Source organism: Phalacrocorax carbo, chromosome 13, assembly GCF_963921805.1.
Source record: "Phalacrocorax carbo chromosome 13, bPhaCar2.1, whole genome shotgun sequence".
Classification (NCBI taxonomy): Eukaryota; Metazoa; Chordata; class Aves; order Suliformes; family Phalacrocoracidae; genus Phalacrocorax; species Phalacrocorax carbo.
Genome location: NC_087525.1, coordinates 12,767,711 through 12,794,597, shown reverse-complemented (window position 1 = coordinate 12,794,597; position 26,887 = coordinate 12,767,711). Strand labels below are relative to the sequence as shown.

The 26,887-nt window shown below is 39.5% G+C and overlaps 1 protein-coding gene across 3 annotated transcripts in view; it reads left to right on the top strand.

Annotated features, from left to right (window-relative positions):
• NRG3 (neuregulin 3) overlaps positions 1-26,887 on the top strand; it is a 417,497-nt gene that overhangs the window by 153,657 nt on the left and 236,953 nt on the right. For all 3 annotated transcript variants that reach the window (XM_064464850.1, XM_064464849.1, XM_064464847.1), the window contains exon 2: positions 19,458-19,587. In XM_064464850.1, coding sequence (XP_064320920.1) covers positions 19,458-19,587 — 130 coding nt within the window. The remainder of the gene's footprint in view (positions 1-19,457; positions 19,588-26,887) is intronic.

Below are 26,887 nucleotides of genomic sequence, written 5' to 3'. Positions count from 1 at the left end.
GGATTTTCACACTGCGGCAAACAACCAATATATAATATCAGCTCTATCATCTGTTCTAGTGAAACTACTGTGCAACAGTGTTTGTGTATGTATGGATTTCTGTATACCATAATTTTATGAGGAGGAGACTCAATAACAAATGTAAACCAATGAAGCATAACTTGTGAAATAAGACACCTGCAGTTCGAATGGAATTGGGAAGTGTGGGTGTGTCTGTCGGTGAGCGTGGCAGTAGCGAAATTAAAGCCTAAAATGGGAGAGATTATACATTCTTTTCACAGAATCACTGAATGTTAGGGGCTGGCAGGGCGCTCTGGAGCTCACCCCGTCCCACCCCTGTGTGAGCAGGCACCCCCAGAGCAGGGGCACAGGGCCGCGTCCAGGCGGGGGGTGAATGTCTCCAGGGAAGGGACCCCACAGCCTCCCTGGGCAGCCTGTGCCCCTGCTCTGGCACCCGCACAGGGAAGGGGTTTGTCCTCATGTTCAGGGGGAACTTCCCGTGTTCCAGCTTGTGCCCGTGGCCCCTTGGCCTGGCGCTGGGCACCGCAGAAAAGAGTCCGGCCTCATTGTCCTCTTGACACCCGCCCTTCAGATATTTGTAAGTATCGATGAGATCCCCCCTCCGCCTTCTCTTCTCCAGGCTGAACAAGCCCAGGTCTCTCAGCCTTTCCTCACAAGGGAGATGCTCCAGCCCCTGATCCCCTTGGCAGCTCTGCGCTGGCCTTGCTCCAGCAGTTCCCTGCCCTTCTTAAACTGGGAAGCCCAGACCTGGACGCAGCCCTGCAGGTGTGGCCTCACTGGGGCAGAGCAGAGGGGGAGGAGAACCTCCCTCGCCCTGCTGGCCACGCTCCTTTGAATGCACCCCGGGACACCGCTGGCCTCCTTGGCCCCAAGGGCCTGGTGCTGGCTCAGGGTCACCTCGCTGCCCCCCAGCACTGCCAGGGCCTTCTCAACAGAGCCGGTTTCCAGTAGTTCAGCCCCCACCTGTACTGGTGCATGGGGTTGTTCCTCCCCAGGTGTGGGAACTTGTACTTGCTTTTGTTGAATTTCATGAGGTTCCCCTCAGCCATGGGACTTCTGTGAGGCTGCAGGAAAAAATGAGGATGTGTTTTTTCATTGATATGTCACAATTATGAATACGGTACTTAAAGCTTAGATGTTTGAAATGACTGCATATATAATTATTCAATTATAAATCCTTTGTTAAAGGCCACCTGTAAGGACAACTCAAATAATAATGAGAGTGGAACACTGCCTAAGTAGTCCCCTACAGTTTGTGAACCTCTACATGGTGTTACATTTTTTTTCCTGAAGCTGGAGAGTCAAATTTCCTAGGAGTAAATCTTGATTTCCTGTATTTTGTGAAGAATTTTGCATAGCTCTGGCGCTAGACAAATAACATCAAATATAGCTCACAGCAATATGGAGAACATTAAGATTTACAATGTGAGACTTCTAATTGGTTCTTGGTTTTAGAATCCATTCTTTCCTGGATTTTGCTATACTCTGGTTTTTAGGATAGCTCAGAATGCTAAACCCTCAACCCTTGAAAGCTCTTGCTATGTAAAATATGTCCCAGATATGAAAACTGGTAAAATTACTGATCTTCAGATTTCTGCTGGCACTTCAAGGAATGTTCAAAGTACACAGCTTATGAAATAATGCCATAATCTGAATTGCTTCCTGATTTGGCCCCAGTTTATTCATCTGTCTAAATCTATGAAGAGATGGGAGGGTCCTACACTATGTACATTATGCCTCCAGTGCTGAAGAGGGAGGAAGGGGAATAGTGAAGAGATGGTTGCTGGAGTGGTTAGCCATGCGGGGGTGGACAGAGGGTGGTGCTTCAGTTCTTAATTACAATTCATTAAAAATTAAGCTTCACCCTGGGAGAGAGCGAGCTGTGAAGTGATGAGTCCTTTCTGAGTCCTAAAATAGGGCAGCAAAAAGTTGCACACAAAAGCAAATCTTTGTAGGACTGAAGTTCAGATTTTTTCCAAATGTCATTAGTGTGGCTGCAGCTGTTAGAAGGCTGACGTTCAGCCAAAATTTTATAAACGTACAAGCTTTCAGCTGTTGGCCTGGTTGTTTGCTGTCCTCAGAAATCTTGCATCTGCTTGATAATGCCGTGGTGAAGCGTGAGCCTAGGAAAATCTCCAGAAGTTGTTAGATTGCGTTGCTGCAGGTTCTGAACCGAGAAGTGCTGTATGAAGTGAGATTTCTTAGACCCACGCTCCCATGATGCGCGTGCAGTTGTGCTGGCGTGGAAAAATGCAGCGTCACTGTTCTTTTTATTTTCTGAAACAATCGTTGGCAACACTAACTGGCCATGTTAAGCTAATTATGGATGCAGAGATTTTTAAAATGTTTCTTGGAACACTGCAAATATTACCAATGCTCAGATATTGATCTCACTATGTAGCCATGGTCTGTACAACATGGACAGACAGATCTGTGGGCTTTTCTGATCCTTGCTGAGACTTTGTCCATCCATGGAGGATGGCTGAAAATCCCAATTTTCTTCCATACTGGCTTTTGGTGATTCTGTAATTTTTTTCATTTTTAAATAGTCAGTTCAGGTGCTGTTTACATCTTGGTACTCAAAAGCCGCTGCATTCTCATTTGAACTTTGAAAATCTCTACACATTTTAGTGGTATATCAGTAATATCTATATCTCATGTGTACTCATAGATAAGTCTACTAGCCTTATGATTAAGTGCACGGCAGGGCCTACCGCTCCTTTTGTTTGCTGCTGAGTTCCGACAGCTCGTCTGCATTGGCAGGATTTGCAGGTACTGCTGCGCTCTGCGTCTTTGCTATCAAGTTGCCACCTCAAACTCCACATGCAGCGTATGCGCAAGTGGGAAAGTTGCATAATAAAAAGGCATGATGATCGTTTTGTCTTTGAAGTCCTTGTCATCTAGTAGGAAGAGAATTAGCTAGCAGAAACTATCATCTTGAGTGTTTGACAGTACTAAGGCAATAGCATAAGAAAATACATAAATCTACTGAAGAACCATGAAACATACTCCACCGGAGAATATAAAAAGAAAATAGAGTAGCTGGCAAATGGAGAGAGATACAAGGTGCCAAAAGGGACATTGAAACATTAATTCCACCATCTCAGGATTGATTTCTTTTTTTTTCTTAAAAAAAAAAAAAAAAAAAAAAAAGAAAAATTTCTTCTCAGAGCCACCAGAGGCCAGCCACATTGCTCATGCAACCTAGATAGTCTGAAAATTGTTCTAGCTTACTCCAACTTCCAGTGCCCTGCAGAGGCTGTTGCACCTAAACTGAGACCAGCTTGGAAGAAAGAAATTCTGACTCTATCCTTCTCCTAGACGTGGATATGTGTGTCTCATACATACCAGTGGCTGTTCAAGGAGGCTGGCATGGGATCTGTTTAAACAACTTTTGCACTAACAAAGCTTTTTCCTACGCAAAAGATGGCTAATTCAATCCAAGGCACTATTGAAGCCAAAGATTTTCACTTGCCTATATGCCAGAGAACTTCTGATGGTGTACTTTGATTCCCCACACCCCCAAGTTTTCCAAGCTTTTGCTCAGGTTTTAATGAGGTCCAAACGGTCACACGTCCTCTGCTGCTTTTGAGTGCATTCAGTCTGAATTTATCGTTGCAAAAAGAAACTGGGCACTTGGGCAATGCAAAAATAACTCCTTTAAAAGAAATATATATATATCGATAAAATCCCAGGTTCAAGATGAACCACTTTAGGTTCACCTTAGGCTATGGACTGTCCGTTCTAACAAGTGATGTTAGTAACCTTGGTTTCATAATGAATTGGTTTCATAGGCAAGTCTAATCAGAGAGAAAGCCGTGGTACGCTTAACCTGCCTTAAACTGGGGTATAAGTGGAAGCTTCAACTGATTTATGAAACTATATTTGTGTATAGATATATATTGATACATATTCAGTTCCTAAATATATACCTGCTATTTAAAAACTTATTGTAGTCTGCTACTTAAGGATTTAGACTTTTGCAGTCTTGAGGTAATCCAAGTTGCACCTCTGTTATGTAAAATGTAGGCTTACACAGAGGTGTTACGTGGGGTTTTTTTTGTAATTCTCAGTGCTCCTTTCCTGTTATCTGTTCATGTGAGCAGGTTTTCTTTGGGGACCCTGAATTTTCACTATTTTTTGTTAGGCTTTTCCCTTGCTTTCTTTTTTCCTCCTATTTTATGTTGCTTTTAAAACCTGCTACCCTATGTCATATAGATTTGGAGAAATTATGCATTAGCATCTGATTTTTAAAAATTTTTGTTCCTTCTTCCTTTTGTGTCTCCCTGGCCCTCTCATTCCACACCTATTCCTGTTACCCTTGGTCAGAAGTCGTACAGATAAAACAATCTTTGCCTTGGGAAGATTTCCATGGGAGAACAGTAGGGCAGGTGGTTTGTAAAGAAAATGATCTTCATGTTTCCTTGGGAATGGCTGAGAAGCAAATGCATCTTGGTTAGGGCAGGCATTTGTCTCCTTGTCTCTCCCAGTTGAGCACTAAACATGAACCTGTATGAGCTCGGTGATACATTGCTGTAAAGAACCACTGTTTGAATCCCCCTTTCCCTGTTATTTAAGCGTTTCTGGGTGTGACTCGGCAGCTTTACACGAGAATTATTTAAAAAAACAACATGGCTGGGGAAACAAAGTAAAAAATTAATCATTCATTGGAAGAGGAGGGACAGAAGTACTGCAATGAGCAAGTATTTGTGTCTGGACTTCTTTCCACAAACCTGAAATGGGATGCTGTTAGCAGAATTGATTAGCGTTAGGGTTCATCTCCCGCGAGCTGCTGACAATGATTACTGAAGCATTTTGGAACCAGCTTATTTGTTCTGTCAGCTGATTTATTTTTTTTTCTTGGCCTTTTCCACACTTCCAAGGGTAGCAGTTGTGCTCTCCAGAGGAATATTACTAGGATTTTTGCTACTGCCGCCAAAAATCTTCTGGCACAAAATAGCTGTCTGAGTCAGCTTTGTAACATGACAAATTCGGAGACAGCTGCAGCAATGATATGTTCGCTGCCTATTGGGCACCTTCTGAGCAGACAATAAATCTCCTACTAGTTATAAAATGTCATTAAAAATAGCCTAACACAATAGATGATTGTGAAATATTGTGCTTATTTTTCTGGTTAGCATGTTGAAAGATGTGTAAGTGATATAGGTTGGAACAGTCATTCAGTTGTGGCTACATGTGTTGTATATATTAGCATTAAAGAAGAATTAGAAACCATCAAAAGAAGATGATGCACTTTTTCTGTTATCTTTTATTACTCAGCTGTTAATTGCTCATATTGTACTCTTATATTTCAGTGATCACAGCTGTTTTAACCTCTATATATGTTTTGCTCCGATGTTGTGGCACTAGAGGAGTGAATAAGATGCATTTTCAAATGGAGGGGTTGTAAAATGGAATTAGGCTACCATTAGTGGTGTTCAGTGTTGCATTTCCACAACTGGACTTCTGTTGCTATTGTCTTGTAGTTCTATGAGCATTATTAATGCTGCAGTTTGTAAGTTAAACTCCTGGTTTAATTGACTGTTTCTTCACTGTACTAATATCTTCAGTCAACCAGAGCCTGCAGTCCTACTTTTTATGTCTAATTATGTTCCATTTCTGTGCCCCAGCCTACATTTAATTTGCACAGAAGTGGAAATGCGAGATGGCACTGACAACTTCAACTCCTCTCCTCCCCCTTACTTTAGCTGTATCAGATGCCAACAGTGCTGATTTGTTGAACCTCGAGCTATTCTGTTTAGCAGCGGAAAGCCGACTGCTTTGCAACCATCAAACTGGTACAGTGAGACACAAAGTGCTTAAGATCGTGCCCAAATTTCTCATGGGTAAAGGTAGGAGATATCATTTAAATTTCAATTATATACTGAATTAATGTGAGTAAGAAAACAAGGATGCAACTTCAATATGTGAAATGTCATGTTCTGTGCTAGCTAACACTGGTAGATGCCTAGGTTAACATCTATTTGATTCAGGAGTGCAGGAGGGCTAAGGAATACTTTTGTTTTCTATTTCAATGCTAGTTTCTTGCAAAGGCATTTTTACTGAAAGATGCTTTCTACAATTGTGCTTAGTCTGTATTATCTAAACCAATTAATTGCAGAGTAGAGAGAACTGAAGGGCTGCATCTTAATGCTCCTTGGAGCGAGAAGAGAAGCTGATACAGATCTTTAATTCTTCTTCTTTCCTAATATGGAATAGGGGAAAATAGTGAATTTCATAAAATACCACAACAGTGCAAATTTGTTGATGCAATTTTGACATCGACTTTACCCTTTTTGACATGCAAGTAGTGGTCAGTTTGTTCCGTTGTGCTGTTTTCATTGTAACTTAAGTGTGAACGAAGATTTGGGGTTTGTGTAGCATTGGCATTTACCTGCTAGAAGCCTACCCTGCTGACCTCGCGTTTTCTGAATTTGTATAACATTGGCGGGGAAAACTGCCTATTTCATTTATTTTCCCTCAGTGATGTTGCCTTATGAGGTACATGAAATTAGAGTTGTTGGTTTTTTAAGCTGTAAAGAATACATAATATTTTTCCTTAAAAAAAAAAGGGGGGGGGGTAAGGGGACAGGATAAGACCTACAAAACTTATTTAGTCATTAATGAATAGAAAATTAACCTGAATGTTTTTAAGAATTTTAAAATTCTACTTGGTATTAATTCTCAAGGGCATTTTTTTCTTCATGATCTTCAGTGGAGTTTAATAATTACTGGAATGCTCTTAATCATAGCTTTCACAACTATTTTGTTGAAGGGTGCACTGTAAAGGCTGACAAGGTTGTCTAAAACCAGAAAATAATAACTCATACCAAAAGAAGCACATTACACAGTAAAAAGCCGAGAGAAAGTTGGATTTACTGCATAGCACTATGCTTGCCTGCAATAATAATTCTTTTGCTCCAAACTGATTAAGGATGAAAGATACGTTGCCCAGAAATAACGGCAACCTCAAAATGCTCTGGCAGCTGGAATTGACGGTTTGAGGTGATGCTACCAGCAAACCAGGGTGCCAGGCTCTTACACCATGGGTGCCTGGAAGTGAAATATAAGTTCTGTAGCTAATGGTAATCAGACCCCTGTGGCAGCCGATGCCTTTTTTTTTTTTTTTTTGCCTATATGTGCATATACAATGTTATAATCTCTGTGTGCGTACATAAGTAAGGAATTACTACAAAGGAGCAGATGATAGTGCGTTAGCTTTTTCTAAATCCACTGAATAAAATTAGACTCTAATGCTTGAGTGCTTTGTGTGCTTCTGGTGCTTAGGTCTCAGAAGGAGCTAGCAGAACTTGAAAGATGCCGGGAAGAGTGATAATGATGATGACTTACTACTTTACTAGCTTGTTGTCACTGTCGAAAGATTGAATTAAATTTCCTCTCTTGATGATTGTGGCATGATATAGCTGCCGTAGAGATTACTAAATGTGGTAGGCAAATAAGTTAGACTACCTTTAGGTAGCTAGCTTCTGTATTAATTGAGTTTCTGATACTTTATAATCTTCTAAGTAGCATTATATAAAAGAGCTGTGTGCATATTTTTTTCGCCTGCCAGTCAGCTGTGCTGTAAACCACCTGCATTTTAGGAAGAAAATATATATTAACTTTTAATGTAACTTTAAAATTAATGAATTAAACCCACTGCAACGGGAAGTGCAGATTTTACCTAATAATTACATCTCATGAATCTTGCTAATCAAGCGCTGAGTTGTTAAGAAATAAGGACTGTGCGACTTTGCTCCGGGTGGGTAAGCTGACAGCTTATAAAATTAGAATGATAGAGCACAGTGGATGTAGAGAGCATGGTTCCAGATGCAGCTTTACAGAGCGCTGTGGCCTGTGGGAACTGAAGTGAAAAACAGGAGCCCTGACTGAATGTTGTTCGTAGTGGCCATGGTCCCACGGCAGATTTCAGAGCGCGTTATGCTGTGTCTCTACGAAAGCATCTTTCCTTATAGTTGCAAACTCCGTGTCATCTCTTCCCTTTGCTCCTTGGTTCACAGTTAGCAAGACTTGCACATGTAAATTTTAGTACACCAAGGCTGTCTATTTTCTGATAGTAAGAAGCCAAACAAAGAAGTTTCAACTATTTTATGATTACTCTGTAAGGACACAAAGTATTGGAGAGGCCCGAGCAGTCAAGAGTCATTAATATGAGTAAATGGCTGCTCAAGCATTCATCATTATTAGTTTGACAGATTTTGAAAGCAGAATTCACACTATGCCCATTGCTGATAATAGCATAGAGTCCTTTTATACTAAGCAATAAAATCCTTTGCTCTTCTGGGAAGTGGTTTAGGCATAACTTCAATCTTACATGTTATAGTTCATTTTCTCATCACTTTGGAAAGCTCTTTGAAGGTATTAAAGTCAGAAAAAATAAAATGATAAAACAAAACAGTTCCTATCCTTTATTTGGCATATATTGAACTTTTAATTTCTACTAAAAAACTCCTCTAAGGAACTGTTTCATACATCAATAAAACTATTTCAGTTGTGTAGCTTTCCGTTTGGCTTGTTTTCATTAATCAGCTCCAGAGTATTGCCGTATCTAGTCTCAGAGTCTGGTATAAGGAGGCAAAAAAAACTGTGAATGAGAGTGACTGTGCAGTGCAACAGGTGGCTATAAGGGGTCATAGAATCTCTGTCCTTGGAGATTCTAAAAAATCCTATAGCATCCTGATCTTAAAGTTAACCGTACTTTGAGCAGGAGGTCTGATGAGATACCTTCCAATTTAAATTATTTATCATTTTGTGGACAAAACAGGTGGGCAACAGCTTGGTCTGCAGAAATATCAGCAGTAATTAATTTTTACTTTTTTGTACTTTTTTTTTTCGTCTGTAAAACTCTCAAGTGGCAGTTATGTGCCTTAGAGTGAGTTGAAGGTTTCTCAGCTGTTGCAGCATAATTTGACTTGGTGATAGCAGCAGCAGAGCAACTGCTGGGTGGCAGGACACAGGGGGTGACAAAGGTCAGGTCAGTTAAGGTCCAGGAGCTGAGACAATCCCTGTTCAGGACCTTTCAACTAGGAATGAGAGCTGTCCCAGATTTTTATGCATGATTCCCAGCTTTCCTGAGGTAAGGAAGGGTGAAGCAGGCTGGGAAAGGGGCACCAGAACAGGGCACCCACCTACTCCCTGAGACCTACAGAAACTTTTATTCTCCCCTCTGTCCTCACCATGTGCCAAGGAAAAGGGTTATTTGATATGCTGATAAATGAGGAAATCTTAATATCTTCATCCAAAAGAAGAAAATGTGATTTATTAAGCTTTCACTTTCCCACTCTACTCAGCTCTTGCTCCCAATCTACTCAGCACTTGTCAGGCCACACCTGGAGCACTGTGCACAGTTCTGGTCCCCGCCATACGAGAGAGATGTGGACAGGCTGGAAGGGGTCCAGAGAGGGGCCACCAAGATGATCAGAGGACTGGGAAGCTGCCATACGAGGGTAGGCTGGGAGAGCTGGGTTTGTTCAGCCTTGAGAAAAGGAGGCTCAGAGGGGATCTCATCCCCATGTACCAGTACTTAAGGGGCAGCTACAGAGCAGATGGAGACTCCCTTTTTACATGGAGTCCCATGGAGAGGACAAGGTGGGATGGACACAAGTTGCTCTTGGGGAGATTCCGATTGGACACCAGAGGGAAATATTTCACAGTGAGGACAGCCACCACTGGAATAATCTCCCCAGGGAAGGGGTTGACTCGGCCACATTGGACACTTTCAGGTCTCAGCTGGACAGGTGCTGGGCTGTCTTGTCTAGCCTGGGCTCCTCCTAGAAAGGTTGGACTAGATGGTCCCTGAGGTCCCTTCCAGCCTGGGATTCTGTGATTGATGTTGAAATAAATCTAAAATACAAGGTAATTGTTCTTGTTTACCAGTATCTGTCCATTGCACAAATGTTTTTCATAGTTAACTATTACAGATTTTTCACATAAAAGTGAAGAGTCCGTGGAGTCTAACTAATCTGGTGTGGTGGGCTGACCCAGGCTGGATGCCAGGTGTGCACCAAAAGCTGCTCCATCACTCCCCTCTGCAGCTGAACAAGGGAGAGAAAATATAATGAAAGGCTCACAGGTCGAGATAAGGATGGGGAGAGATCACTGAGCAGTTACTGTAATGGGCAAAACAGGCTCAACTTGGGGAAATCAGTTTAATTTATTACCCATCAAATTAGAGTGTGGTAATAAGGAATAAAACCAAATCTTAAAACACCTTCCCCCACCTCTCCCTTCTTCCTGGCTCAACATCACTCCTGATTTTCTCTCCCTCATCCCCCTGCACCGCTGCTCAGGGGGAGGGGGAATGGGGGTTGTGGTCAGTTCATCATACACTGTCTCTGCTGCTCCTTCCTCCTCAGGGGGAGGACTCCTCACACTCCTCCCCTGCTCCAGCATGGGGTCCCTCCCACAGGAGACAGCCCTCCATGAGCTGCTCCAGCGTGGGTCCCTTCCACAGGGTGCATCCTTCAGGACAGGCTGCTCCGGCGTGGGTCCCCCACGGGGTCACAAGTCCTGCCAGCAAACCTGCTCCAGCGCGGGCTCCTCTCCCCACGGGGCCACAGGCCCTGCCAGGAGCCGGCTCCAGCGCAGGCTTCCCTTGGGGTCACAGCCTCCTTCGGGCACCCACCTGCTCTGGTGTGGGGTCCCCACGGGCTGCAGGTGTATCTCTGCCCCACGGCTAACCTCCATGGGCTGCAGGGCACAGCCTGCCTCACTGGGGTCTTCCCCACGGGCTGCAGGGGAATCTCTGCTCCGACACCTGGAGCGTCTCTTCCCCTCCTTCCTCACTGACCTGGGTGTCTGCAGGGCTGCTCCTCTCACACATTCTCGCTCCTCTCTCCAGCTGCAGCTGCACATGTTTTTGTTTTTGTTTTTTCCCCCTTCTTAAAATACGTCACCCCAGAGGTGCTCCCACCGTCACTGATGGGCTCGGCCTTGGCCAGTGGTAGGTCATCTTGGAGCCGGCTGGCGCTGGCTGTATCGGACATGGGGGCAGCTTCTAGCAGCTTCTCACAGAAGCCACCCCTGCAGCCCCCCTGCTACCAAACCCTTGCCATGCAAACCCAATACATCTGGTTTGTTACTGGGGTTTGTAGAATGAACAGCTGAAGGTTTATTGCTGGGTTATGATGACCCATATGTGTAAAAGATAAAGAAACTAGGTTGTTGATGTGACTTGTGATGAGAATCAGGGAACACGGGACCAGACAGAGCTGCATGTGGGGTCTGCTGGAATTAGGCTACAGCTCATTCCAGTGCTGTTACCTCTGAGCACAGGAGGGTGCAGGAGGAACTACCTGCAGAATCCCAGGTTTCTATCGTCATCTTTCTCTCCCCTGGTCCTTACATCTAAAGTCCCACCCCCACACTGTGCTTCACAGGTAGGAGGAGAGAGAACACATCTGTGATCTAAGGAAGAAAAAGATTGGAGGACTGTTAATTGGGGTTTTTTAACTACATGTAATAATGATTGTAACACCACTTTTATATTTCTTCTGTAGCAATACTGAGTTATTTAGGTCATTGCATTTCTCTTGTATTTTCTTAAATTTCCTCTTCTTTATATTTCCAAATATGTCAGATTTGAAAGTGCAAAGTTCTGAAACTCTTTAACTTATTTACAAGGAACTCCAACCAAATCCAGTTAAAGTAACAGTCTCCCCTAAGCAATGAGATTTGCATCCTCCTGAGATCACTTGAAGCTGTGCGTGAAAAATAAAGGAAAATGGTTTTGATTTGTTTAAGGCAACTTTATATTTATTACTGTTTTTGATAAATAATGATTAATCGTTGCTCCAAACTAACATTTTTTTAATAGTAGCTAAACTGAGCCAAAAGTGTTTAATCACAAATTTTCTGATGCACTCTACTCTAGATTTGATACACTAGGTTTTGTTTGAAGTTGGTTGTTTTGGTTTTGTGAGTTTTTTTGGTTTTGTTTGTGGTTTTTTCCCCCCCATTGTAGAGCACTGGTGGTTGCAGGCATCACAGATCTAGCGTGTTATGCTTGCTTTCTTTTAGCATCTTCTAATCTATGGAGTACTGTTCTGGGTCCATCCCCCCTCTTCCGGTTTTGATTGTACCCCTGAAAGCTGTCTTTTTTTCTTTCTTTTTTTTTTTTTTAATTTACTATTTTGCTTTTGTGCTGCGTAGTAATATAAGTTAACTGTATTTCAGTTTCTCAGTCTATTGGAGACTATTTCCTAGAGCTATTTCCACATCCCCAGCAGGGTATTTCCTTTTGGTGCAATGGTGCCATCCAGTCTCAAGGGCTTTTGGTGGCCCCAGCGATGTCGGTATACTGAGAGGGGAGACACTGCTAGGGGCCAAAGGAGAGAGAAGCACTGGTGGGGGTGTGGATCCACTTCTGGCATAACCTTGAGTACACTGCTTTTTCACTGAATTCCTCTATGAATTTCTTTTTGATCAATTAATGAGTTCTACCAAAGGACACCTGAATACCTGTCTGATTGGCAAAAGCACTCTGCACCTAGCGTGCCCATCACCTCTGTCATGACTCACTTTTCAAAATAACTCTTCGCATTAAATGGTAAAACCTTTTAGAGTTTTAGTCGCTCCTGTTCCTTTAGCTCCTAGGTGTTGAACTTCTGAAAAATCCTGGCCTTTTGTGTCTCCCAGGGCTCTCTCCTGAGTCACCTCCCGTTTGTTCAGCTTTCACTGATTTCAGTTTGAGCTGATGCAGCCTCTGATGTGGAATTCTGCATGCGCAGAGGAATTTCATTGGTATTCAGGGTTCAGTATTTAAGTTCTGACAGATAAGATCAGATAATGCGTTCTGAAATGATGCTAGCTTGATTTGCTTTTCTGCTCTTGAGTTTCAGCTGCAGGATATCATTAGGTGGGTATTTTTTTGTATATTGTTTTTAGAAATAGCGTTTGCTTAGTTTGTTTTTTTAAGTCATGAAAGCAAAGACATACACTAATATGTGAGTGTTTTGCAGCAAGCAAGCAGTTCTCTAATAGCACATGATATTTTGCCAATAATGCACTAGTAGCTTGAAAACCCTTCAGTGTATGTTTCAAGATATGGATTAGTACCAGTGTATTGTGATTTCAAACTGATAAAGCATTTGGAAAACGTGAACAACACTTATTTCTGGAACAAGGTCATGCTTTAAGAATTAATTTTGGTGTCACTGATGGGGAGCGTGTGCTGATTTTTGGAGAGGTGACCGTCTCTCTTTGATTTCTTGTATGTTTCTGGAGCTTAAGCTGTTGTTTCTATGCAGTGGTAGATGTGATGCTGCGTTCTGGCGGTGCATGGAGAAAAGCAGGCTGTTCAAGGATGTGCTTGATTGTACCCCCAGTGAAATGGTCTGCAGGAGTGTGCTTGTTGAGTTAAGATCACCTGAGCTTTCTTACATGATCCTCGGAATTAAATACAAAGGGAAACCATTCAGACTGTCTCTCACTGATAACAGTTTCAGCCACCTCCACAACCTGGCTGGGAAGCCAGAAGCCAGCTAGTGTAAGTGGGAATGTTTTGATGCATCTGCTGCTTTATCAGTTTGTTGCTATATTATACTGATTTGTTCATTTGAATCTGAGGGATAATAGGAAAGCTCTAAGTACTCCCATATCTATAGCACAGCTTTGCTTTATATCACGACGCAATCAAAGCTTTTAAAGTGTTACTGGATTAAATAAGGTTTTGTCTGGCACGAAACAGTGAAGGGGTAGCTTCTTGAATAATCAGCATTCAGAACTTGATAGCTAGTTAAAACAAAACTGTCTCTGTAAATGCAATCAAATATTTTCATACTTTCATTAAGCTTTTAAATCATAGATAACTGTATGCAAACAGTTCAAGTAAGTTTAGAACAAGATACTTGTTACTATTTTAAAAAATAGAGTTTTAGTTTCTAGATATCTTTAGGGTTTTGCTCATAATTCTTTACTAGAATTTTTAAACTCACCTATCCCAGCAGCCTCCCGTGGCTAGCACCAACTAGAGTTCAGTTACCACTGATAAAGGAAGATCTCTGCTTTGCATTAAAAATTAGTATGTCTTGAACGCTTACTTTGCAAATATTGACAACTTAGGAAAGAGTTACCCCCAGCTAAGGGTAGATCATAACAAACACTTGCAAGTAATATTTAAGTTTTCTACTCCTTCTCACTTAATTAATATCTCATTAGGGCTCAGTATCTTCTCCCCCTACCCACCCTTTGTTTACTTCTAAAAGCACAGGAATAAAAATTTTGAGTTATAGGTTTTTTTAAGATTCAGGGTGTTCTGAGTCAACAAAGTCATATATAAACTATTCTGTGTGCAATCTTCATTTTTTTACAAGGCCCTTCCTAGTAGAGCTACTACATAATTCTAAAATATCAGGAGTGAAGCACTACATGATCCTATAAGAACTACAGAGAACCCTGGTTATATGGAGTCATCGTAAATATTTTGCCATTGATTTCACTGAACATAAAATGTTACTCTGTGTGCTATTAAATGACCTTTAATGTTACCTTCTTTATAGAATGCAATAATGATATAAAAATATATTGAAAAAAAATGTTAGGCTTTTTTGAGAAGGTTGTTATTTAGCAACTGGAGTTGCATTGTCAGAGGAAGTCCGGTTTGTAATTGGCTCTACTTTTTTTGTAGCACATTTTAAAAAGGGAGCAGTGATTTAAAATAAGCATCTCATTTTTTTTGATGCTTCAGTAGGTCAGTGGTTCTCAGAGAAATGATCAGTTATAAATGGATGACAAGATAAAGAAAGAGCTAATTGGCATGTTGATACTGAATCTGTAAAGCTGGTAATACCCAATGGTAGTCACAATGTGCAGTATTTTATAAAATCTCTTTCGGTGTGTGAGCTGTGGCATTAACCCAGATATGGTGTCTTAAATATTCCTCCCTGGTAATGCATACCGAGGTTAACAAGTGAATGTTACTGTGGAGCTACAAAATTTGGGTCCTTGTCCACTAGTGACTTCAGACAAGTTAAGCAGGATCTTTTAATCTCTTAGATCATTCTTTTCACTCTCTCTCTAGCAGCTAAGGCAGTTACCAACGAGGTGCAATGCAGTACAATGAGCTTGCAGCAGGGTATCGTTTAAAGCTAGCACGGAAAACTTTTTTATTTGAGAAGTGTCCAGTAAAATCTGTTTCGAAAGCGGGAGTGCTGCCAGACAGATGGGGCTGCGTGGGAGTGGCCGCTGCAGTCTGCGTGGAAACAGCTGCTGCGAACGCCACTTTCTCAGGATATTTTAAATCTTGGATTCTAGCTTTTCCTGTGTTTGTCCTTTGCAATTACAGGTCTGTTAATATCAGAGCATAGTACTGGAAACAATGAATCTGGTAGCCTTGAAGGAGGTAGTATTTATAGTATCCATATTATGCCTTGAAGATCATTCAATAAATTAGCTATAATGAGCCATCCTGTGCTGGTATAAACTTGATGAAATAGATTAACGAGGCAAGAATACAAAGTCACTAACACCTCTTTAGACCTTAGCAAAATAAAATAACGTTTGAAAACTTCCTGCTGATTTTTTTCCAATGTTCCAAAAGACTGTGTTTTTTTGACCACCTCCATGGTTCTAAATAATAGATTTTGAAGCCTGTCTTTGAAATGTGAACTGAATCCTTGTTCATTTGATTAAACAGTGATTTCCAACACTTGGCAACAATATATCCATTTTTGGAGTATGGGAATCATGCATAAGGCTTTGCTGATAAATTGAGGCAAGAAAAATAGAGCAAAAGTGCCTAGAAATTCTTTATTCCGGAAAGATTCCAGCAGAAATCAATAGCCCCTGCTGCTTTCGCATGAAACACCTGGACACTTGGCAATTAAAAAAAAAAAAAAAAAAAAAAGAAAAAGAAGACCTTAAGGGAATATGGATTATTGCCATTTAGGTACTCAATTCAAGGACGTCTGAATGCTTACGGACGTTCCCTTTTGTTACCTATAAATGTTTGGCGCTGTTACCCATGTTCAAAGGCTAGAAATAAATTAATGGGCTGTACCAGTAATTTTGTGAATGCCTGGGTTTTATCAATTATTAAAAATAATCAAACTTTAAAATAGAATGGTATATCCTTAGCAGGCCTCTGAAGCTGTGAAGGACAATTCCTCTGTGGAAAAGTCAATTCAGCATTTAGTTAGGAGTCTGGAGAAAAAATGGAGGGAGGGGAACATGACACAAATAAAACAATAGGATTTATTATTTATTAGAAAAAGAATCAAGAAAGCTATGGAGTCTCTACAGTGTTTTCTGTTGTTTTGTTCTTTCTGTAGTTCTGTTCACGGGAAGTTCTTAGATTTTGTTTTTTTCAATATTTAATGAAGCTGTAACAGAGTTTGTTTCGTCGTGAGCACAACATGAGGTGACAGCAGAATTGTAACCTTTCAGGAAACTGTATATTCTCTATGTGAGTATGTCCAGCAGCAAATACCAAGCAGCTCTAGGCATATGTAGGATATCAATTAACACAGCTTTTGAGCTTTTGAATGTTGGTGAATGAACTTTGTAGCTGAGACATCTGATCTTGGCAGACTGGAGATCAGCTGTACATAGGCAGATGTTTCCATGTGCATCAACTGGTTAGACTTGAACAGTTATTTCCAAGACAGAAAAGGCTATAACTTAAAACTGACTTTTAATGAGACTGTATTAGTTTAAAACACACACAAAAAAAGTTACCAATTACTGTGTACTTTTCAACACAAGGAGTGCTTTCCAGGGCGGTGGTAGGAAGCCGTCAGCATCATTACCTACAACTCTTGTGGTTAGTTTGAAAGATGGGAGACAGAGTTGGAAACAATGGGAGTAAATCTTGAAATCATGTCCAAGTGCAGAACGTGAAGTATCACAGCTTATGCCTGTTTATAAATAAAACAGGGCGATGAGGGGAGTGTTTGGACTCCAGCCCCGCATCGCTCTCGTGGGCAGAGCACCACACCACTCCTCTGGCAGTGTCAGGAGCCCCAGTTGTGGAAGGCTGGCTTGCTGCAGCGGCTGGCCGGCGTTTAACCATTCATATCGGCAGAGACGTCCAGTTACTTGTGCAATTTCCATGAGTACTCAAATTAAGCTATGCTGTGGACTTCATTTAATCTTGAATAATATTGAACAGAGAAATGATTAAAATAAAACAGAACAAAACCTCTGATGCATATATTTAATCTAAAACTTTAAAATGCTGACCTTGGCAAGGTATTTTTGAGTTAATTATGGTAGAAGAGGAGTATCCTGTCAGACGCTGTGCTCTGAGAATTAGGTGGGTCCCTGCTGCAAAGACACGCTTTGCGATGCTGCTGGTCTCCTCAGATTTCCTCTTGTCCTTCAGGGACATCTCAGGTTCCTTTGGTCTATGTAATGCGACTACCTTCATAAAGGTAATTGCATGGATTGTTTCTTCAGAGCAGGCTGGCAAAGAGAAGTGTTCTGTTCTCCAAAGCCGTATCGAGTTGACTTGCTGCTCATCCAACAGTTTTTGTTACCTTTTGTAATTATCACAAGTGCTTTCAAATACTATTATCTTCAGTTTTCCTTATCTAAAAAGGATAGAAATCTCATATCTGATTACTCTTGTTTATATTTTTTTAACCCTAAGCAAATTTTAAATGGTTATCTAAGTGCTCCTGTGTAAAATTGACCTTAAAGGATAACTGGGCTACCTTTTTTTTTTCTACCTGAAGGTATTTTTGTTACACAAAACTTGATCATTCTTGAAATGTCAACAGTGATGTGCTAGTGTCTGTTTGCATTTACAGACGTCTTGTATTGTTTCCAAAATTGAATTTGATACATTTCATTTCAGGGTTGCTTGTGGTCATTATAGACACAGTAGTTTTTATATCGCCTGCACCTTTTTAGTAAGTGCTGCTATTGGGGAAACCAGCAGGACCTTTCATACTGAATATACAAAACCATTTGAAGCGAGGCTGTTGGAGTTTATTCCCAGGATTTTTTTCTCTCCACTGAAAACTTTGAACTAAAATATTTTCTCACTGGTGGGAGAAAGTGTGTATACAAAGATTAAGGTGTGGATTTTCTTATTGTTTTCAAATGTATTAATTTTCCTTCACTTAGTCTGGATGACAAGGAAAACTTGTTAGCACTGTTTTATTTAAAATACACTAAGAATGAAAGAGTTACTTTAAAAGATTTTTTGGAATATCTGAATTCTTGCAGGCCGTGCTTACATGTGTCTTATATTTCAGTGTTTTGGTTTTCAACTTTGCTATTAGCTTGGCAGATATTTACTTTGTCTCGAGTTATGAACAAAAAGCCAGTTAATGTGTTTATATAATTTTGAGTTTGCAAAGTTCCACGTGCACTGAGCACAGCTTCATTTCTCTGACAGCAGGCACCAGCATATTGTGTGATAGCCTGTGGTACATAATGAAATGTTCTCTTATAATGTAATATATATTAGTGTGTTAGAACCAGGTCGTTGTCCCTGCAAAGTCAGTAGGAATGTTAACTCTGAGAATTAAGACTGTATATGAAGGCTGAGCTGTGGCTCTATGGAAATCATTGTCTACTTTGAAAATCATACTTCATTAGAAAATTCCTTAACTTAGTGAAGAAAATTAAAGTATCTGTCAGTCAGACGTCTTCTGCTGAAAATTTCACTTTATTGTTGATTAATCTAACTGGACTTGAAAAGTTAGAGACCTATTAGAAGGCAGGAATGGTAGCTCACCCTGACGTACTGTCAGCCTATTCCAAATGTCGTTATCTAACTACATATACCGAAGTTACAGCCAACAGCCCAAGCTCTAATCAAGTTTTTGAACTGTGTTGAGGGATATTCAGATGGGACCTATAGAAACCTACAGATGCTGTACCTGAAATGATACAATCTATGGTGCATTGCTTGTGTTGAAGTTCTAGGCCGGTTTTTGTGACTGATGAATCAAATTGGCATTGCCCTTAGGTTTCTGGCTTTGTTTTTTCTTTCATCTTGTGGGTTTTATTTTTATTTTTTTTAGGCTGTTACTATATTAACTGCTTTTACTCATTTTTCATGAAAAAAGTTGTGTATCTTATGTAAAACCATATTTCAGTGTATTAATATGAAAATATTGTTCTGGTTAAAGAATACAAAATAGTCTTTACATTTCAGAGGGATACTTTGGAAGTGGGAAGTGGTTGAAATTATACGCAACTTTGCTGCAGTCTAGTTTGTTTTTCTGCTAATATTTCCAAATATAAGATTCCTTTTATGAATCTTTTTAGGAAGCTTGATTGCAAATATGTTGCAGTCACATTGAAATTCGCTTGCCCTGTGCTTCTGGTTTCTGTTAATTAGTATGTCTTGATCAGTTGTTGTTACTGAGACCAATTTGATCAAATTTATTTAACACATACTTTAAGAAATTTCAATATTTAGCCTTACAGCATTTCTTTCCTTTTTTTTTTTGCTTTCTCCATAGATACTACAACGTATTCCACTGAGCGATCTGAGCACTTTAAGCCATGCAAAGACAAGGATCTTGCATATTGTCTCAACGAAGGGGAATGCTTTGTGATTGAAACCTTAACAGGATCGCATAAACACTGCCGGTAAGTCATTTGCAAAGAAGTTGCAAAAAAAGTCTTCTGTCCAAGGGAGATAGCCTTGGAAAAAATAAACATCAGACTTAGAATGTTATAAAGCAGTGGAGTTTGCCTCCAGTTGGATTGCATCCCTCACAGTTGATGGTTGGTTTGGTTTTTATTAGTCTGTAATATTTGTAAATGCAAAAATGGAAATATAAAAAGCAACACTTTGATTACTTTTATAGGTAAGAAAAATATTCAATATTCTATTTTCTAATCAAATAAGCAAGTAAGGATTAATGTTTTGTTTTGGTGTTTACATATTAATAACTTATGCTCCTCTACATACCTGAAGCGTTCCTTTGCTTTGAGTACTCAAAGCAGAGCTTTGACCCCAGCTGCATGCCCTGTTCGTTGAGAGAGAGGAAGAGTTCAGTTAGTAGTTTTAAGGTTTAATGTTTCTTAGGTTTAATGGCTGAAAGATAAAATGGACTGTAATAGCCACCTGAGCCTGCTAGACAGCGGTTGTACGGTTTTAGAGTCCTGAACTTCTGTTAATGTCTATGGCCATCTTGAATGTATTTTAAAGAATATCAGAAAAGAAAACCACGTCACCAAATATAATTTTTCTGTACTTATTGGCCAGTAAAAGGGAGTGATGTGCAGAAGCAATACTGTAACGCCTTCCTGAAGATAAGAGCAAAATAAAACCTGAATTACTGAAACAATCTTTTAAATAGAAGAGGTCCAAAATGAAAACCTATACTTGTGATGTTTTCAGTTACTCTAATTAAACAAATTAAATTTAAACATACTAAAACTAAAAAAAAGTAAATCTGAAACATCAAGATATTGTATATGGTGTAGGGAAGATACATCTAAGACAATACCTGCCCAAATTCTAAACAAAACATCTAAACATGTAGATATCTCTAATATAAATAATAAAAAGCACCTAAGATACTCAGAATCTTTCCTGAATGTTTTGGGACTTAAGCTGCTTAAATCCCACTGAAAGTACAGGAAAGAAGTCACAGGATCATATGTGCCTGGCCTCGAAGTGGGAAAATATGGATTTAAAGATTGATGTAAGTAAATGTACTTATCATCAGAAGAGTATTCCTAAGATTTTTTTTTTTTAATACTGTGCTAGTAATTTTTTCCCATTCAGTTTTATAGGCTTCAGTGACCATTCATTTCCCTTTTTTATTTTATGTTTTCTTATGGCATGCGTCTTAAATAAAATATTATGAGTCATTAATCATGAAAAAATGATGACTCTTCAACTTCCATCATAGAACTTTACAGGTATTTTTTTTCTCAAAGCAAGTGTGTGATTTTCAGTCTTTCTTGGAAGTGTCAGGAGCTGTTAACAAGGGAATTGTATCACTCACGCTTCAGCATTTTTCCTTGTCAGAATATTCAAACTGGATAAAACTGATACAAATTAAAAGCAGGGAGAAATGGATATATGAGAATTTTCAGTTGGGCTGGTAAGGCCGTTTTGGTAAATGGAATGGATTAAACTTTTAAACATCGCAGGAGTATGTCTTAGAGCTGTCTTTTTATTTTTCCTTCTTTTGTTTGACTTTCAAGATCTTTCCTGTTGTCTGCCTTTGCCAAATTCTTGTTTATTTGCTGTGATTCTAATGCCTCCGTCGGACTAATGGTTAGAAGCTTTTCCATCCAAGCTTTTCCCCTTCACTAAACAAGCCAGTGTTGAGTTTTCATTCTTTCCAGCAGCGTGAAATTTTTTCATCACCTTCTCATGTGTTATTCTTCCATAGGGAAATACAGGTGTCATTTGTGGGTCTGTTAGCTCCCGTGTGCATTGCTTGTACGAGTTTGAGACACTGACACGTTCTCTGGGAATTAAACCTCTTATTTCAGTGAGTACTTTGAAGTGTGCAATGCAAAAAGACATGTAGAAGGCAATAAAAATTCATATAGCACAGGAAGACACCTTTTAATATTTAAAAGGTGATTAAACTAGTTACGATGCTTTGTTTTATTGTATAAGGACCTTCAACACTGAAAGCAACAGCTTGTTCAGAATCACTTTTATGATACTGATACATATGTCATTAACAAAGAGGAACCTTTTAATTTGACCTTCAAATTCTGTATCTCTACCTTGGTAACAGAATATGTCTCTCTGACAGTGCCAGTGCTGTAGTGGGTGGGATGCAGTGTTTTTCCATCTGTAGCCTTGAACCGTGCTCTGAAATAGCAGCTAGAACGTACATATAGAAAAATACAATATTGATGTACTGTGTTTGTCCTCTAACTGGGAAAAAGTCATTTTCCCTGAGAATGAAAGGGTTATGGAATTCCCATTGCAATTAAAAGAATTGTTTAAATACAGAATTACGAAGACTTAGAGACTGAAATTATACTTTGTTCCTAGAATCAAGCGGCATTGTGTTTTCTCATTGGGAGTTTGATTTTGCATCTGTTCTGGGAACAGAGCACCAATTTACTGAAATGGGCATTTGCCATGTGGAACAGCTGCAGATAGAAGACCTTGATGTAGCAAAAAAAACTTTTCGTCCCACTTTGTCAGGTTTGAAGAGTGTTAGTAGATGGTACGCTTAGGCAGTTGTGCATGTTGTGTGTACATGATTCAAGTCAAATATGCTAATGACCGTTAAAGCAAAAAAAAAAAATAAAAATTTGATAGCAATTAGTAAATATTTGAGTTCTATCCTGGACCTCTCTTCTGTCCTCATGAGCCGTACTGTCAATGCAAACAGTCTCAACCGGCAGTTCGGCACCTTTCAGAGTTGACAAAACTTATCGTGCCTTGTTGGACAGTGGGAAGTGATGAGCACGTGCCGAACTCCAGCAGTCAGCAGTGTCATTGGCAGCTGGATGTTGGAGAGCACTGGCTCTATACCTTTGTTTTGGGAGATACAGGCATCATCTAGTTTGAACCTGTAATTGTGGAGAGTGGGGCTACCGTGCATCCTTGGCAAAGGGCAAGAGGGAGGCCGTGTTGCGGGACACTACTGGGAATACAGTAAATGAGGAGGTCTGAAGCAACCCTGCTCATGCATCGTTCATTCATTCTTATCCACCTACACAGGAGGCGTCCTGAAGTCGTGGGGGTTTTGTTGTTTTTTTTTGGCGTAGTTGACAACTGGAGTTAAAAATACAAGAATGGTTATAGTTTCAAATTCTATAATTCCATTTTTATTTGAACTTCTACATTTTACTCATTGTCTCTTGGTGAAAATTTGCCTGGGGATGTAAACTGGTGGAGTTCTCCCATGTGGTTAGGTAACAAACCAGATATACTGGATGTTTTGTGCTATTTTGAAGGTGTGACTTTAGTATTTATTTTCGTGAATGGTTTAACACGAGCTTGTGTTAAGAATAGGGTAGGTCAACAGTAGAGAAACTTCATATTTAGCTTCTCCATATGCTGAATTTTTTTTTCCCCTATGGCTTTCTTGAGAGTTTAAGCTGAGTGGTGAGGGTGCTTTTATTTGTTATTTACACAAAACAAATCAAGCACATAGTCAACATTGACACATTGGCATTTAACTGGGTATTACATAATGTAGGCTTTAAAAAAAAGTCGTAGGTTTTCTCTACAATTTTATATTGAAGACTGTATCTCAAGTCGCTCTGGATTTTTGGGGTTGGGGTTTTTTTGGCATGAATCCTACTTTTTTTTTTCTTTTTAGTCCCTTTATTTTCTTCTGATTACCCATTTAGGACTGGAAAACACTGGATGAATGAGTTGCTAAAACTTTTGAGGGGAGAAGAGGATTGCACTGTTAAATTTCTCCTCTGAAAGAAGCTGTTAAGACTATTGTGTGCGCACTGGAAATCCTGGCAGTTGCAATGAACTCTAATGTACTCTTCACAGGTGTGAGTGTGTTGGGTGAGATATTCCTTTTGTCCTTTGTACCTGTCCTTCATATTTCCTTCACGAAGCAAGCAGTGTAAAACCTGAATAAGTTTTCTAACAACAGAGAGCAGAGGAATAGACTCACAGATGCCCAGTAAACAAAACATCACTCCCAGTTAACCAAATTGCAGCAGGTTGTGCGCATGCATCCAAAGAGCACTGCTGTGGTGACTGTCCCAGAGTTTTCAGATTTCATAGGACAATCTACTTTTGATGCATTCATCTCGTTCTGATGGATATTGAGCTCGATGATCTTGCTCATGTTTATGCATAAACATTTCTATTTTTACACTTAGTTGATAAAAAATGATACCAGCATTGCTCAGCTTTGTTTAAAATCTGTCATGAGGCCAGAAGGATTGAATTTCCTTTTAGTGAAAGTCTAATTTGGATAAATGTGTATATACTGTCAGGTTTTATTTTGAGCCTTTTGCACAGTAGTAACGGTAATCCAGGCATGGCCCTTGCTGTCAGTGAAAGCAGGAGAAAGGGATCGAACAGGTCGGACTTCAGAACAGCTCTGAGCATGGCACATGATACCAGAAGGTAAAAAGTCTAAAAAGATAAGAATACAATTTCCCTGGTTTAGATACGTGGCTTGTTATCTAGTCTTTTACCTAGATGTTTTAAAATATGAACTACTCCATTTCATGTGTTCCCCCATCTTGTATTAGTGACACTTTTCCAGTATGCTTCTAACACGTAAGTGAAGCAAAACCCAGAAAATTATTCGCTATTGAATAACGAAAACATTTCATCGATGGTAAGTATTACAAGGTTAGTTTCATCAAAAAAATAATCCATTGCATTAAGCTGACAAGGTAACATACAGCTACAAGATCTAAAGGAGGAAGAAAGCTGTGCTTAATATTTAGGATACTTTCCATGTCAAGGGCAATCAACAGACCTCCTGTTGTGAAAATTCTTGGCTTATGAGCATAGCTGTGGCACATTTCTAGACTGTATTTGCACAGTCGCCCACAGCATTAGCTGGAAATGCCGCCATTTTTACTTTCATGGTTACTTTAGAAAAGCTGGGGTGAACTTGAAATACCACATTAGGTAGCTTGAAGCCGTTGTTGAGCAACCATATTTTAATATAGGTATCCCATTGCATTTTTATTACATTACCCGCTTATTCAGCGGTGCTTTTACAACTTGCGGTTGCCTTCAGCAATGTGGCTATTTCTGTTGGCTCAAATGAAATAGCCCGTGTGCCTAAAGCATTGTGGTTGTGATGCTCTTCAAAACTCAGGCCTGTAGGAAGTCAGGGGGCAGAAATTCTGGCCAAGAGGTGTCTCACACGGACTGTGCATCCCAAGGGTAGAATCATCTTGGTTACATTCATATGCTTAAGACAATGCTAGAAAACAACAAATAAGTAAAAGCCCTTATTTCTTTAATATTAATAACAAATATTCAGTTTGACTGCTCTTCCCTTTTTAATTGGAAAACCTCATGTTTTTCTTCTCTAGTTTTAGATGTTACTTTTCCTTCATACTAAAAACAACCCCAAAAACCAAACTACTTCCGTGCATTCTCTTTCAAGCTCCCACCCCTTGAAATTACAGAAAGATGTTGCATAGCTTTGCTGTCACATACCTGTTTTATCCTTTTAAACCTTTTTAGATACAAACCATGAAGAAAAATGGTTTCTAAACCTCAAAATGAAATGGTCTAAAACCCAAGGCGTCTGTAGGACTTGTTACCTAGGTATTGTAACTTTTTCGGTATTACCTAAACTTACATGATTTTTACCATTTAGTCTGAAATTTTCTGTAATCAACACATGAGATTTACGCTCATGTAATTAGAATCAGTTAATCAGAATCAAAACTAAATTATTTTGTCTAAATACTAAACTTCACCTGCATAAAACCAGTACTTTCTCAGCTATCCGTACTCTTGGTAATAGTTCTCTAAAATTAAAACCCTTCAAGTCTGATGTTATGGTATAAGCATTCAATAAATAACAAATGGTTTTCAATTTTGAAGATTGAGCCTTTTAGCATCCTCCCCTGGTGAAACAGTGCAAGAAGATATTATGTGATATGCACACTAAACACGGCTGTATTCAATAACACCTGATTCATGCTTTCATAATTCAGCATTCAGAAGATAGAGGCTCTCAAGAAAGCTTCATGTCAAAGTACTTTAATTATTAATTTTCACAGTCTCAACACTCTACTTCACAGTGTTTTTTATTTACAGGTTTTCCCCTAGATTATTGCATTTAGCAGATACTTACCTTCTTCAATCTTTAACTTTTGCAGTAGAAAACACTTTTAACTTGGAAAAAAGTATATGCAAATGAAATGCCTTCCAAAGTTCAGTTACTTTCCAATATCTACAAAACTGGGTGTTTTACTGCAGCAGTGTAACAGTCCATATTTCAAGCATCACGACAGACGTTTCCCTTGATGTGTTTACAAAAACTCACCCTTCAGCACATGCTTAAGTTTTTGAGTATTGCAATAAATCCGTGTTTATTACTGTTGTTGCCGTTTGCATAGTATCATTCCTTCAAGCGAGCTCTATGCACCAGAGAAGTCACTGGCAAAACATCTATTATCCATTTATCCCTCTTAAACATTTTCTGAAAACAAATTTGTGTTAGTTGTCTTATTTGGGGGAGGATAACTTAATTTCATGGTAAGAAGAATACAGAATAAAATAAAGCTATGTATTTAGTGATAGTTTTAAGATTCTGTTGAGATGCTGTGGTCTGTATTCATAGTATTTCAGGTTTTATTTGCCTTCTGCTGAGCACCTTAAACAGGCCAGATTTTCTAATTATTTGTCTTTAAAAAATTGTCATTACTAAACAGTAGAATTTTCTGGTTCCACATTTGTCTTTTGAAGCCATGAAGTTTACACTCCTGCTTCAGGTTATGATAAAGATGCACTTTTCCAGTCAGAGCAATAAGGTAAAAGCCACAATACAGTACACAAAATGCATGCCTGGATATTTCAATTACACACTAATTTAACTTAATTCACTTGTGATTCACTTGGTTTAAGCAAACATCCATAAAAATAAAAAATCATAGTCCATTTCATCTTGTTTGAAATGCTTATTCAAATTAATATTTTGGAAAGATTTTGAGGAAGAAGAAATAAAGGAGAAGTTGCATAGCAATGCATCCAAAGTTAATGTTGAAGCTTAAGAGAATGTAGATATTTTAAACTTATGTCAGTATAGAGGGCTGAAAAACTGTGAAATTTGTTTCTCTTTCCCAGAATACTAAAAGACTAATGAAAATCCATTTCCAGCTAACATAAAGTGTGGGAAAACATAGTAACAGGCTTAGCAAGTCCCCCCTACCTTCTTTTTTTTTTTAAGCCACACGTGTGTAATTCACAGATAACAGCTGTCAAATCAAACAGTGTTAATTCTTTCCTTTATGT